Genomic DNA, 14,361 nt, shown 5'->3' on the forward strand with positions numbered 1-14,361 from the left:
CCAACCACTGGTGTTGCCACCCAATCTCCACTAAGATTCCGTAGATCCATTCCTTCTAAAACTTAAAAAGGGGTGCTTTGTATTTCTTAAAATGGATGCCTACACATGCCACAGACTGAACTACTTTGCTATCAATGTCTGATTTATCTGTGACAAGAATGAAATAGTTACCAAGACACTGGCAGTAAAAGACAGAGAAGCTCATCACACCAGTGAGGTTCTTTTTAAAGTTCATGATCTTACAGAACCTTTTCCACTAAGAACTGGAGAAAAAGTTCTACGTATTGCAACTTAACAATGCTTCAAACATGCAAAGTACAATTAAACTAATGAATGTAGACAATGAAAGTAAACAAACAGCTAGAGGAACACTTTGGCAAAATAGGAATGTTTGAAATTCCTGCAACTGAGGAACAAGCTGAAGTGGCTATAGAACAAAAAATCTTGTTGTAGCTGCCTCAGAACTCTCCACACTTACCACATGTGCTGTGTTGTGCACACTACAACTGGCAATAAGAGGCAGTCTGGAAGAAGGACATGCTGCTGCTCTGATTGACAAGGTGAGGAAAGTAGTTATTGGTGCCAGAACTCCTAAACCTGATTCCATTTTGAAGAGATGGAAAAGGGGCAATTATTGATCAAGCCACATGCTGCGGCAGTACCTACTTAATGATTCAGCGCTTGTTTGATTTGAAACTCTTTCTTGTGGACATGGCCAACCCTCAAGTGATGCTAAGTGAAGTCAGTGGACACAGATGACAGAACTGGAAGAGTTGCTTCATCACCCATTTACAGTGACTAAAAATGTACAATCTGAGGATTTAACTCTATGTATATTCTTGAGGGAGTGGAATAACCTGATGTTTCATCAGTTCCAAAAAGGAGGGTTAATGCAGATGGCATTTCTGCTGCAATGATACAAAGAAAAGCACAATTATAAGAAAATATGATTCTTTTGGCCGCTATTTATGTAGACTCAGTGCGCCAGGTTCTTCTGGATGATGAACAGCAGACTAAAGGGAAAGGTGCTCTGTGTGAGGTAGCAATTAGGTTCAATGATTTGCAGGAATGTCAGGAGGAAGAAGTTGAGGCTGAAGGCATTGCAGCACTATCATCAACTGAGGATGATTTTGATAAATATCTGGATCAGAAAGAACATGCAAAGCTTCTCTGCATAGAAGAGGATTCCTCCAAACATACAGAACAAATTGAGTACATTTCAACTTAATTTCTCACTTGCACTAAAAGTTGAGAAATGTGATCATACTCCAAAAAGCCATTCCTTTATATCATACTGACCCAAGTTAGTGTTGAGAGGTTGTTCTATGCTCTGAGATTTGAGGGCATCCATGAAGGAGAATCTGACTGAAGTGTTGAGGACAAATTCTTCAAAGATTTATTTTAAAAATTCTCCTGTGTGCTATTGGATTCCTCAGTTTGTCAGCTTGAGCTGGATATATTACATTAATGTAAAAGTTTTGATATTTATCATAAAGATACAGGTTATGTTGGGGCTCATTTTCAAAAGAGAAAAATGTCCAAAAAGTGTCAAAGCCCCATTTGAACATTTTTCTTAAAATGTCAAGTGGTATTTTTGAAACCTATTTTGCAGACATTTATCTATGCAATTCATCTGCAGTGCATCCAAATCACAAGGGGGTGTGTTGAGGGCATTTCAAAGGTGGGATTAGGGCATGCCATAATGGAACAAAACCAAAACATCCAGGACTGAAACTAAGACGATTTTGGTCTAGACCTGTTTTTAGAACGAATAAGACATACAAAGGTACCCTAAATGACCAGATGACTACTGGAGGGAATCAGGGGTGACCCCCCCAATGGTCACTGACCCCCTTCCACCCCCCCCAAAATGTGAACAAACATATGACATGACAGCCTCAGATGTTAAAGTCAGGTCTATTAGAGCAGCATGCAGGTCCCTGGAGTAGTGTGTAGTGGTCGGTACAGTGCACTAGGGACCTGAGTCTCCTACTCCATATCTCACTCTGTCACGCTTGTGGTGAAAACTGTGACCCTCCCCTCCCAAAGTTCTACTGTACCCACATATAGGTGCTTCTTTCACCCATAAGGGCTATTGTAGTGGTGTATAGTGGGAGACAGTGTGTTTTGGAGGGCTCAGGGATTAAAAGAGAGGAAAGGTGAGATGGGCACCTGGGAGCATTTTTATGAAGTGCCCTCTAGTGTGTCCCATTGCTCTCCTAGGATGTCTGGGGGCCCAGTGTACTAAAAATGCTGCCTCCTCCTACATCACAATGGCATGAATCTCTGCATTTTGCACTTATTTTTTTGAAAATGGACTAAAAAACAAAATGTCCAAAGCACAAAACCTTGTTCGAAACAGTATTAAAAAACAAAAAGGCTTTTTTTTTTTTTTGAAAATTACCTTCTTTCCTATTCGGATTTTGGACATTTTGTGCAAAACGTCCAAAGTCAGATATAGACGTGATATATCAAAAATGCCCCTCTTTGTAACTTATAAATTGATTTTTTCCCCTTGAATATCAGCTTTTCTGTATATGTTCATTTTTGCTTATTATTTTGAATTACAAATAAAAAAATATTAAATGTGTAAGTGTATTGCATATTTTTATTTGACAGCATTTTTTTGTTCAAGTTCGTTGTTCAAACTCCAAATATATGTTATGGTGTATTAGTCCTCATTTTGTACATAAAGAAATATCTTATGTTTCTGTAATGAATCAAATTTCTCTTAGATTTACCATACATAGCAGGAGTTGGAGTCAAAGGTTTGGTGTGTTGATTCCACAGCCCTGGTCAGGTCGGGAGGTTGCCTGAATATGACACTTTAAAGCAACCCTTCTTATCCTTTTTTATTTTGGGGCACACTTCCAAAACCGCCTTATCCTCGAGGCACACAAAAGAAAATTTCACAAAGTTGTCATATTTGCAAGACATTAACCACTGGTTACATGACAGTGAAGTTTCAGAAAATGTATGCCCATTATAAACCATAAAGCTGTATTTCTCCGTTGATCACCCTACCCCTCACCTATCCACACCCATCCTGTTAGAATATCAATGATATGCTTTGATGTCCCCATGCATACCTACTACCCACCCCGTCAGACTGTCATAGTAATGCTTGAATGTTTTCACTTATATACACCGTCAGCTAGCACATTTGCTTATTTCCGATCTGACGAAGAAGGGCAACCTTCGAAAGCTAATCAAGAAATGTATTAAGTTATGTCCAATAAAAAAGGTATCATCTTATTTTCTTTTCCATGTTTTATTTTGTTTGATTTCTATTGATAAAGAAAATGTATGTAAACTAAAATTTATGGTATTAAAAAGTCTAAAGCATAAACTAGGCAAGACAGATATTTAGAACAGTATTGGGACCATGGCAGGATTTAATCCTGTCCCTTCAGATGATCAGCAAATAGAAGAAAAACAGATCACCTTTTCCAACATGGAGTTGTACATTTAAAATAATGTATAAATTATTTCAAATATATGAATTAAATTAAGGGCCCTGTTTACTAAGCCACGATAGAGGCGTGTTAGCATTTTTAGCGCACGCTAACCATGTAGATGCCTATAATATTCCTTAGTAAACAGGGCCCTAATGTAAACCTCATTACGTGCAGCCTATAAAAGTAAAGTATACCACACCTTTCTCTCAAATATGCCATCAAAAATCTCAGGGGCATTAAAATGATCCACTGAACACTTCTCAGCAGCAATGTTCAAACTTAAAGGGAAGAACTTAATTCTATACCAGGACCAGGGAATACTGGAGATGATCTCAGTCTCTCAAACTTATTGCCAACGTTTGTCTTAATATCTGCATAGTACCAAAGAGACCTTCCTCTTGAAATTCAGATGTATGGTGCCTGTAATAAAGACACCTTATCAAGATATGTGGGAAGTTAATAATACCAGAGACGCCTAATACACGTCTTCCAGCATCTTGCAGAACTTCATCTCCCTTTCACACACTCATTTCCTCAAATCCTGTCCTGCCCCATATCTCTCTCCCCAGCAGTCCTAACTCCTAGCTCTAAAATCAGCTATGTCCCTTTCCACGTAGACAATATCTTGGTTGGCCACTTATCTCTTGCCCTCCAGGCACCCACTCGTCCATACAGGACTGAGGAAAAATAAAATAAATAGCTGATAGTAGAATAATTAGTACAACAGGAATAAGTAGAAGCAAATATTGATATATTTGGAGGATTAGGAAAGGGCATCGTTGGATGTGTCCCAACCCTGTCTTCTTTCTACTTTTTGATTTTGGCTACTGTTTTGCCAGGAGATGATCTGGAAATCTCATTCGAACTTTCTGTGATTTTGATAAGAAATATTTACAGAATAAAATAAGTTATTTTATTAGTTAATATAAGAACTGTAGAATAATATATGTAGATTAGAGGTTAGGCCAGAAACAGCACAACGGCAACGAAAGTCTACAGACCCAACCCCTCTGCTCAAAATAAGAAAGTAAGGTCTTGCCAAACCCCAAGCCTTACAGAGCCCGAGGCTCAGCCTAGGTGGGGAGCACAATGGTCCAAGGCTCAGCCTGGATGAGGTGCACAAGAGGTCAAGTCCTAACCGGCCCCTAAGAAGATGTGATCTATAAAGATAGCAGACTAACTCATGCTAGGGCAAGCTAAAAAAGAAAAAAACAACAACCCAGGATCAATCATGTGCAGTATCAGGTGAACAGGCATTTTTTTTACAGTATATAATGGGGGAGAAACTTGAACTCATTAGAAGTAGGTTTGATCTGTCAGACTGCTTCTCCTTTATGGATCCACATCCAAATTAATTCTGGTACCTTGAATATTGTTTGAATTATACTTAATTTGTTCATTGCTATGACTAATAAATTTGAATTTCACAACTAAATGTACTTTCTGTTCCTGGTACATTCTGATCTTCTGACAAAACCTGAGCTCCATGCGCCCTTTCATAGGCATAGAATCCTGTGTGCCAAGCTTGTTTTTAGGTACCAGGTGACCTGGCATCTGGGATTTGTTAACCTTTGCCTTATGCTCTTGTGATGTACAATCTGGCATACATCAGTTCTAGTGAGACACTTTTGCCTGTTTTGAGGAAATAGGTGCTTGATCTTTGGCTCTATGCTTAAAAGAGCCACACAAATTTCCTCATTCAGACTCTTTAGACATGACCTCTTGTTCTTAAGAAGTGCCAGTGTTGAGAAGTTCACTGCACAAATGTATATTTTTGAAAACTGTAGTAGCACATCAATGGCACTAGCACCCTAAATACATCCAGTGGTACTTCACTGAACCTGAGGGTGAAAGCGCCTCTGCAGATAAAGTGAAAGGATTATGAACCCAGTCATACTGTTCCATGTTGGTCAACTTGAAGTAGTGCTTCAATTTGATAAGAAGCATGCTCAGATGTTCAGCTACCACATTTCCTGCATTTTCATTATTGATCCATGTGAACATTTGATTTGAACCCATTTATCTTGTCCATACAAGCAGGTACATTCTCAGGGAATCCTTGCATTCTCCTATTCAATTCATTAAGATGCTCAAAGATGTCAGCCATGTGTGCTAGTTTTTCTAACCAATGATCTAGCACCCTGCAACTCACACAGGCTTCTCCCCACATCCCAACACAGTCACCATTGCTTTTCCTCACTGGCACCCCCCCCCCCACCTTACACACACCTTTTTTACTCCCCCTGCACCCCACAAAGGCATTTTTATTAACTCCTCTAACTCCAAAAGAGGCATCATTCAGGCAGAACTATTTTAGTGAAAACTTCCTACCTCCTTCCCAATAATCATTACTTTGTTTCTATTAGGCCCCTGCAGTTGCAACACTTAATCCCCCTCCCCCATAGGCACTTTTTAAGCACCTTCCTGTTCCACAGTGCACAGGGAGCATTTGTATCTGTTGGTTGCTGAAGGAAGAGCTAGGGTCTTCATTGGGTATGAATAGAAGCAAGTGGGGGCATCTCTCTCTCTCCCCCTCCAAGTAGGCCACTCTCTCCCCCCCCAATCCAATCTCTGCCTCTCTCTCTCTTTTCCCTCTGCTCCCCTCCCCCCCCCCCCCCAGTCCAGCATCTGTCTCCTCTCTTTTCCTTCCCCTTTGCTCCAGGTCTCTCTCTTTTCCCTCAGCCTCCTCCACCTCACCCCAGCAGCTCTCTTCCTCTTTGATCCAGGCTCTCTTCCCCCCCCCCCCCCCCCCAAGCGCCCAGGTCTGGCATCCCCCCATGCGGGTCCAACTTCTGCCTACTTCCACTCCCCCCTTCCTTCCAAATGTGGGTGGATCGCAGCAGAGGCAGCACAGAAGGCTACTTTATTTGGTGGAGCCTTTCCTCTGCTGTGTCACACATCTGTGATGCAACTTCCTGTGGGTGGGAAGCAGCATAGAAAAGGCCCCATGGACAGAATGCAGCCTTTAGCACTACCTCTGCCATGACCCACCAGCGTTTGGAGGACGGGGGTGGAGGGGGAATGAAGGTGGAGGTAGGCAGATGCCGGACCTGTGTGGGTACATGGGGGGGGGGGGGGGAGGGAGCTACAATTTAAGGTGTTCCCTATAATTGGGTAGTCCTGGGCATTTTGCCAGGCTCGCTCAATGGTAGCTAAACCCCTGTTATGGAGAGTTGCAGAATAAGTTAGTGAACTGAAGGATCTGTCAAACATTCCCCTATAGGTTGTGATACAACAGTTAATTCCAGAGTTTTAATGTATAGACTCCTAGAGTATTCTACAGTAGAACAAAAGTTAGAGAGTTGTATCTTTTCTCCCTGCAGTGTATTGCAAAGAAAGCACACAGACAAGAAGCAACAGAATTAAGATTTACAAAAGGTTTGGGGGCTTTCGTCTTTATATTTGGAGGGTTAGGAAGGGGTGTCAAGTTGGATGTGTCCCAACCCTGTCTTCTTTCCACTTTTTGATTTTGGCTATTGTTTTGCCAGGAAATGATCTGGAAATCTTATTCGAGCTTTCTGTGATTTTGATAAGGAAGGAGTTTTATACGAATTAATCCCTTTAGTGTAGTGTTTATATTATAGATATCCTGAAAACCTGACTGGCTAAGTGTGCGCCAAGGACTGGGTTGAGAACCATTGAGTTAAGAGATTTGTGACTCACAATAGTGCAATAGCATGCAGAATTAAGTTCCCCCCTAAAAATGGAAAATCTAAGAATTTGAGATTATAAAGTTAATCTGTAGACCAAATATAATCTCACAGTTGCAAAAACTATATAAAAACACAGGACACTCCCTTCAAGAATCTAGGAAGTACATTCATTTATTTCTTTTACCAAATGTTATTGGTATCAAAAGAAATCTTTTCATTTTGTACTACAGGATTTATCTTTTGTTATCCTTTACAATGAACTAAACAATATTGCCAGTTATTTGCTTGGTACTTTCGTTCAGTTGTCTTTTCAACTTATTCAAGCTTTGCAAACTATACAAAGTGCAGATAATATATTCTACTACCAGTATCTGCAACTGTTTCATTAGCTTTGTACATCTAAACTCCTATAATAGTGCACTGCACAAATGTACAAGAAAAATAATGGTTTTACACTATACAGTTTGCAGAATATTTACAGAATAAAATAAGTTATCTTTTTCTAATGAGAACTGCTGACAGGCAGCATATATTTAAAGTCTCTGCAGGCAGCTACTTTGGTTAGTTCTTATGAATATGTGTAACATAAGCACTGATCAGAGAACTGAGCAGCATTCCAATAAACTTTACAGATATATTATTTCTTTTAGAAATGCTGGGACATCCCAGTTTAAAATAATATTAAATTTCCTAACATTTGCACGCTGTGAGGTGTTAGACCTAATAAAATAAAATTTCTCCAAAAATAATCTTGCAGTGCTCTTTTAGACAGGCTCTAGGACTATATACAGACTTCTCACATACCTTAAAAATGCAGTGTTCATATGTCCATTCATTCCAACACACAAACAAAATAATTCCTCATTATAAACAAGGCAAAAACAAAACACTGAGGAAATTGATGGGTTCTGCAATGTCTTCATAAGCCATCTTCTGCCATAAACTGACTGCATATTCTCATAGTGCTGAAGGGTAGATACTGCAGTGCTGGTTAGCCAGTAAGCCTTGCAGATCTTCAGCCAAGAAACCAGCCTTATTTTAGCATCATGCCACCTTGCATGTAATGGCCTCAGTGATATTTTGAGGGTAATATTGCAACCCCTCAGTTTCATTTTATAGAATATACATTGCTATGCATACTTTTAGCCCTTTTGAGTCCATGTAGTTTTTAGTAATGATAAAAAAAAAAGAAATCTTGCTGCCTACACAATTGTGCGCAGTAACAACAGTCATCAGAGTAGTCTGTTATATTAGTTTGAGGATCTCCCTTCTGTGATGATGTCCTTTGTCTCTTTCAGTAGAACAATTCATTGGCCATCAGTTGTTAATGATGCTACAAAAATAAGTCACATGCAGGTATTTATGAAAGGTGCTTGGTAATATGCTTAAAGTAAGCTGTTCAGCCTTGATGTTCAAACAGCAGCCACTTGTCAAAATCCAGTGCTCACCATATTTCCTATGGATGGAGCTTTTGCTAGAAACTGGTAGGACTGCACAATGCGCAGTGACTCTCGAATCTCTAGATTAAGTTCCATCAGTTTTGAAGCAGCTTCTGACATATCTTGATTGGAGCCCACAACCGCAAAACTGCCAGTCTGGCCTAGTGTCTGATGACGGAAATATATATGCAACAAGGTCTGGATAGGATCATCATCTACATTGCCAAATATGTCACTGGGCCAAATAGACCTGTAAACAAAACAGTTAATTTACCTGTTAATTAAACAATGCAATCTGTAAACAACCAAACTGTATGCAGCTAAATAAGTTTAGCTATACTGGCAGCTTTTGAAATTACAAAGGAGCTTTTGCTTTAAATCTCTTTGACTATGTGGACTTGCAATTAAGAACATATAAAATGCCAAGCAAAGGTTTTAAATGTGCTATGTAACTGCATGGAGTGTCCCCCAGTCTGTAATTTTTTCTAAAGACTAAACAATCGATTTGAGATTACTCATTCCATTCTGGCTTTTATAAACCTCTTTCATGTCTCCCCTCAGCTCTCTCTTCTCCATGTTGAAAAATCATAACACCTTCAAGATGCAGTCTCACCATGGAATAAGACAGAGGTTATTATGACATTCTTTATTTTATTCTCTATTCCTTTCTTAATAATTCCTAATATTTTGCTTTTCTTGGCCACTAACACACACTGAGCAGAAAATTTCAATATATTATCCACATCAGTGGTGACTCCTAATGTGCAACCTAGCATTATGTAGCTATATTTTGGGTTATTGTTCCCAATGTGTATGACCTTGAACTTGTCTACATTAAATTTCATCTGCCATTTGGATGCCCAATCTTCCAGCTTCATTAGGTCCTCATGTCTTTTCTCACAATCTACATGCGATTTAACAACTTAGAATAATTTTGTGTCACCTGCAGATTTGATCACCTCACTCATTGTTTCTATTCCAGATCATTTATAAATATGTTAAAAAGCACTGGTACCCACAGAGATCCTTGCAGCACTCCACTATTCACCTTCTTCCATTTATAGAGCTGGCTTTTTAACCCTACTCTCCATATCTTCTAACCAGTTTCCAATCCACAATAGAACATTGCCTCCTAACCCGTGGCTTTTTAATTTTCTCAGGAGTCTCATGAGGGATTCCGTCAAAAGCTTTCTGAAATTCTAGGTACACTACATCAGCTGGCTCATCTATCCACATGTTTATTCATGCCTTCAAAAAAAATGTAGCAAATTGGTGAGGCAAGATGTCCCTTGACTGAATCCATGTTGACTCTGTCCTATTAAACCACGTCTGTCTAGGTGTTCAGTAAAGCGAAGATACTTACCTGTAGCAGGTATTTTCTGAGGACAACAGGTCTTATATTTTCACAACTGGGTAACGCAATCTTGTGTTGTCCAGTCCAGAGCTTTTAACAAGCTTTAAAAGAGCTTTTGTGGAGTGCAAAGCACACTCCACTGTGCATGCGCGAGTGCCTTCCCGCCCGCCACGATAGCGCAATTACCGCAGTTAAATACTACAGCATAAAAATAAAAAAACAGGAGAGAACTCCAAGTGGGAGGGATTGTGAGAATATAAGGCCTGCTGTTCTCGGAGACTACCTGCTACAGGTAAGTATCTTTGCTTTCTCTGAGGACAAGCAGGCCTTAATTCTCACAATTGGGGCATCCCTAGCATCCAGGCTCGCCAAAAACAACAAGCATTGGTCAACTGGGCCTTGCAACAGCGAGGACAGTACTCAGATTGACCTGAAACTATATACAAACTGAGTGAGAGTGCAGCCTAGAGCAGAATAAAATGGGCCTAGGGGGGTGGAGTTAGATTCTAGACCCCAGATTTTGCAAAACTGTATGCCCGATCCAACTTTTGCATCAGACATCCTGCTCAAGGCAGTAATGAGATGTGAATGTGTGGACTGAAGACCACGTTGCAGCCTTGCAAATTTCTTAAATGGAGGTTGACCGCAAGTGGGCTACCGACTCAACCATGGCTCTGACATTGTGAGCCTTGACATGATCAAGCCTGGGCATAAGTGAAAGAAATGCAATCTGCCAGCCAGCCAATTAGAGATTGTGTATTTCCCCAATGGTGACCTTTGGCAAGAACTTAGGGTGAGTGTGGAGGACTACTCTGTTGTGATGAAATTTAGTATAGGGAGCATGGGCTACCAAGGCTTGAAGCTCACTGACTCTACGAGCTGAAGTAACAGCCACCAAGAAAATGACTTCCAGGTCAAGTACTTCAGATGGCAGGAATTCAGTGGCTCAAAAGGAGGCTTCATCAGCTGGGTGAAAACGTTGAGATCCCATGACATTGTTGGAGGTTTGACAGGGGGCTTTGACAAAAGTAAACCTCTCATGAAGCGAACAACTAAAGGCTGTGCAGAGATAGGCTGATTTTCTACACGTTGATGGTAAGCGCTGATTGCACTAAGATGAACCCTTATGCAGTTGGTTTTGAGACCAGACTCTGATAAGTGTAGAAGGTATTCAAGCAGGGTCTGTGTAGGACAAGAGTGAGGATCTAGGGCCTTGAAATCACACCAGACGGCAAACCTCCTCCATTTGAAAGAATAACACCGCCTCGTGGAATCTTTCCTGGAAGCAAGCAAAACCTGGGAGACACCCTCGGAGAGACCCAAGGAAGAGAATTCTACGCTCTCAACATCCAGGCCGTGAGAGCCAGAGACTGGAGGTTGGGATGCAGAAGCGCCCCCTCGTCCTGAGTTATGAGGGTCGGAAAACACTCCAATCTCCACGGTTCTTCGGAGGATAATTCCAGAAGAAGAGGGAACCAAACCTGATGCGGCCAGAAGGGAGCAATCAGAATCATGGTTCCTCGGTCTTGCTTGAGTTTCAGCAGAGCCTTCCCCACCAGAGGTATGGGCGGATACGCATACAGAAGGCCCGTCCCCCAATGCAGGAGAAAGGCATCCGACGCTCGCCTGTTGTGGGCCTGAAGTCTGGAACAGAACTGAGGGACCTTGTGATTGAGCTGAGTGGCAAAAAGATCCACCAAGGGGATCCACACTTGGAAGATCTTGCGCACCACACGCGAGTTGAGCGACCACTCGTGAGGTTGCATAATCCTGCTCAATCTGTCGGCCAGACTGTTGTTTATGCCTGCCAGATATGTGGCCTGGAGAAACATGCTGTGACAGCGAGCCCAAAGCCATATCTGGATGGCTTCCTGACACAGGAGGCGAGATCCAGTGCCCCCCTGCTTGTTGACGTAGTACATGGCAACCTGGTTGTCTGACCAAATTTGAATAATTTGGTTGGAAAGCCGATCTCTGAAAGCCTTTAGAGCGTTCCAGATCGCTTGCAACTCCAGGAGATTGATCTGAAGACCTGATTCCTGGAGGGACCAAACTCCCTGGGTGTGAAGCCCATCCACATGCGCTTCCCACCCCAGGAGAGATGCATCCGTAGTTAGCAATTTTTTTGGCTGAGGAATTTGAAAGGGACGTCCCAAGGTCAAATTGGATTGAATGGTCCACCATCGAAGAGAGTTGCGAAACCCGGTGGACAATTGGTTCACATCCTTTAGATTCCCGGCAGCTTGGTACTACTGGGAAGCTAGGGTCCACTGAGCTGATCTCATATGAAGGCGGGCCATGGGAGTCACGTGAACTGTGGAGGCCATGTGACCAAACAGTCTCAACATCTGCCAAGCTGTGATCTGCTGAGACGCTCTGACCATGGAAACAAGAGACAGAAGGTTGTCCGCTCTTGTGTCCGGAAGAAAGGCATGTGCCATCGTTGAGTCCAGCAGAGCCCCTATGAATTCTAGTTTTTGAACTGGAAGGAGATGGGACTTTGGATAATTTAAAACAAACCCTAGTAGCTCCAGAAGCTGAATAGTCATCTGCATGGACTGTAGAGCTCCTGCCTCTGAGGTGCTCTTCACCAGCCAATCGTCGGGATAAGGGAACACATGCACTCCCAGTCTGCGTAGCGACGCTGCAACCACCGCCAGGCACTTTGTAAAGACCCGAGGTGCCGAGGCCAGACCAAAAGGCAGCACACAATACTGGAAGTGCTGCGTTCTGAGACGGAACCAAAGATACTTCCTGTGGGCTGGAAGTATCGGGATGTGAGTGTACGCATCCTTTAAGTCCAGTGAGCATAGCCAATCGTCTTTCTGAATCATGGGAAGAAGGGTGCCCAGGGAAAGCATCCTGAACTTTTCTCGGACCAGGAATTTGTTCAGGGCCCTTAGATCTAGGATGGGACGCATCCCCCCTGTTTTCTTTTGCATAAGGAAGTACCTGGAATAGAATCCCAGCCCTTCTTGCCTGGGTGGAACAGGCTCGACCGCATTGGCGCTGAGAAGGGCGGAGAGTTCCTCTGCAAGTACCTGCCTGTGCTGGAAGCTGAAGGACTGAGCTCCCGGTGGGCAATTTGGAGGTGTAGAAATCAAACTGAGGGAGTCTCGTCCAAGATGGCGATTGTGAAGGTCGCATGAACGCCAGCTCCTGCTGCCCGATGCGAAATTTCTAGCGGAGAACTTACCTATTTTACAATGGGTAAGAGAAAGGGGAAGCTTGGAACACCCTGCTCCACGGGTCAGGCGAATACCCTAGCCGCTCGTCAAATGACGCTAGAGCAATCGGGTCTGGTAGTTCAGAGGACTCAAGCCGGCGCTTCGAGCGGTCCAACGGAGATCTTGGACCTTAGCACAGAGGGAGTGTCATTGAGCCCCCCTCTGAGGATAACCCCCTTGAGACCCGGAGGAATTCTGTTGGCTACGGCGAACCAGCCGACGGTGGTATCCGGAAGTGTTACCCCTGCGGCTGGCGGTGGAGACCCCGTAGCTACTTCATCTCCGATTGGAACATCACAGCAGGCAGGCTTGACGCCGAAGGCCTCTCAGCCTGTATGGAATCGGGACGAATCCTCTGTGGAAAATCGGGAGATAGTGAAACCAGCGGTTATCACCATGGACTCCATTTGGGAGGCAATTCAAGGACTGAACGCCACGCTACTCCAGGTAGCAGGTTCTTTAGAGAAATTGTCACAGGCTCAGACTGATATATCCGGAAAGGTAACCGAGCAAACATATAGGGTGGACTCCATTGAAACTGAGGTAAACTCTAACAAGAACTTTATTCAAGCTTTAATGAAGGATAATAACGTTCAAAGGAAAAAAATTGAATATATGGAGAATCAGCAGAGGAGAAATAACCTCCGGTTTTTGAATTTCCCCAAGTCCCCATTAATTCCCGCCAAAGAGATGTTAAAAAAATATTTTACTGAAATTCTGGGGATTCCCTCAGAAGCTTTTCCTCCATTAACTCGAGTTCTTTACATCTCTGGGGCAGGTAAGGGGATAATTTCCTCTCCTCAACTAAACTTAACTCAGTTCCTTGAAAATTCAATGGAGGTTATCACAGAGAGGACGACACTCCTGGTAGCTTTTGCTCTGGAACTGGACCGTAACAATATCTTTAGGTTGGTTTTCCGCCATATTTCCACACCCTTTTTGGGTTCGAAAATCCAAGTATTTCCTGATCTCTCTCGAGAGACACAAAGAAAAAGGAGAGATTTTTTATTATTAAAAACAAGGGTCATACAATTAGGTGGGACCTTTAATCTTAAATTTCCATGTAAATGTTGTATTTCCTTACAATCAACTAATTATATTTTTTTCGAACCTGAAAAACTTAAAACATACATTGCTAGCAAAGAGTAATTTGGCGTTAACTTGAATTGTAATTATCGGCTGCCCTGACTTGTGTTCTTGCCCTTTCCTGTTAAATTTTCTTATATATTT

General features: G+C 42.3%; 1 protein-coding gene across 1 annotated transcript in view; it reads right to left on the bottom strand.

The window, feature by feature from the left end:
• Positions 1 to 7,264: 7,264 nt before the first annotated feature.
• Positions 7,265 to 14,361, bottom strand: part of FRYL (FRY like transcription coactivator) — a 655,466-nt gene continuing 648,369 nt past the window's right edge. Inside the window, 1 exon segment of the mRNA XM_030191364.1 lies at positions 7,265 to 8,800. Coding sequence (XP_030047224.1) covers positions 8,542 to 8,800 — 259 coding nt within the window. The 3' untranslated portion in view covers positions 7,265 to 8,541.

Source organism: Microcaecilia unicolor, chromosome 2 (genome assembly GCF_901765095.1).
Source record: "Microcaecilia unicolor chromosome 2, aMicUni1.1, whole genome shotgun sequence".
In the NCBI taxonomy this organism is placed as follows: Eukaryota; Metazoa; Chordata; class Amphibia; order Gymnophiona; family Siphonopidae; genus Microcaecilia; species Microcaecilia unicolor.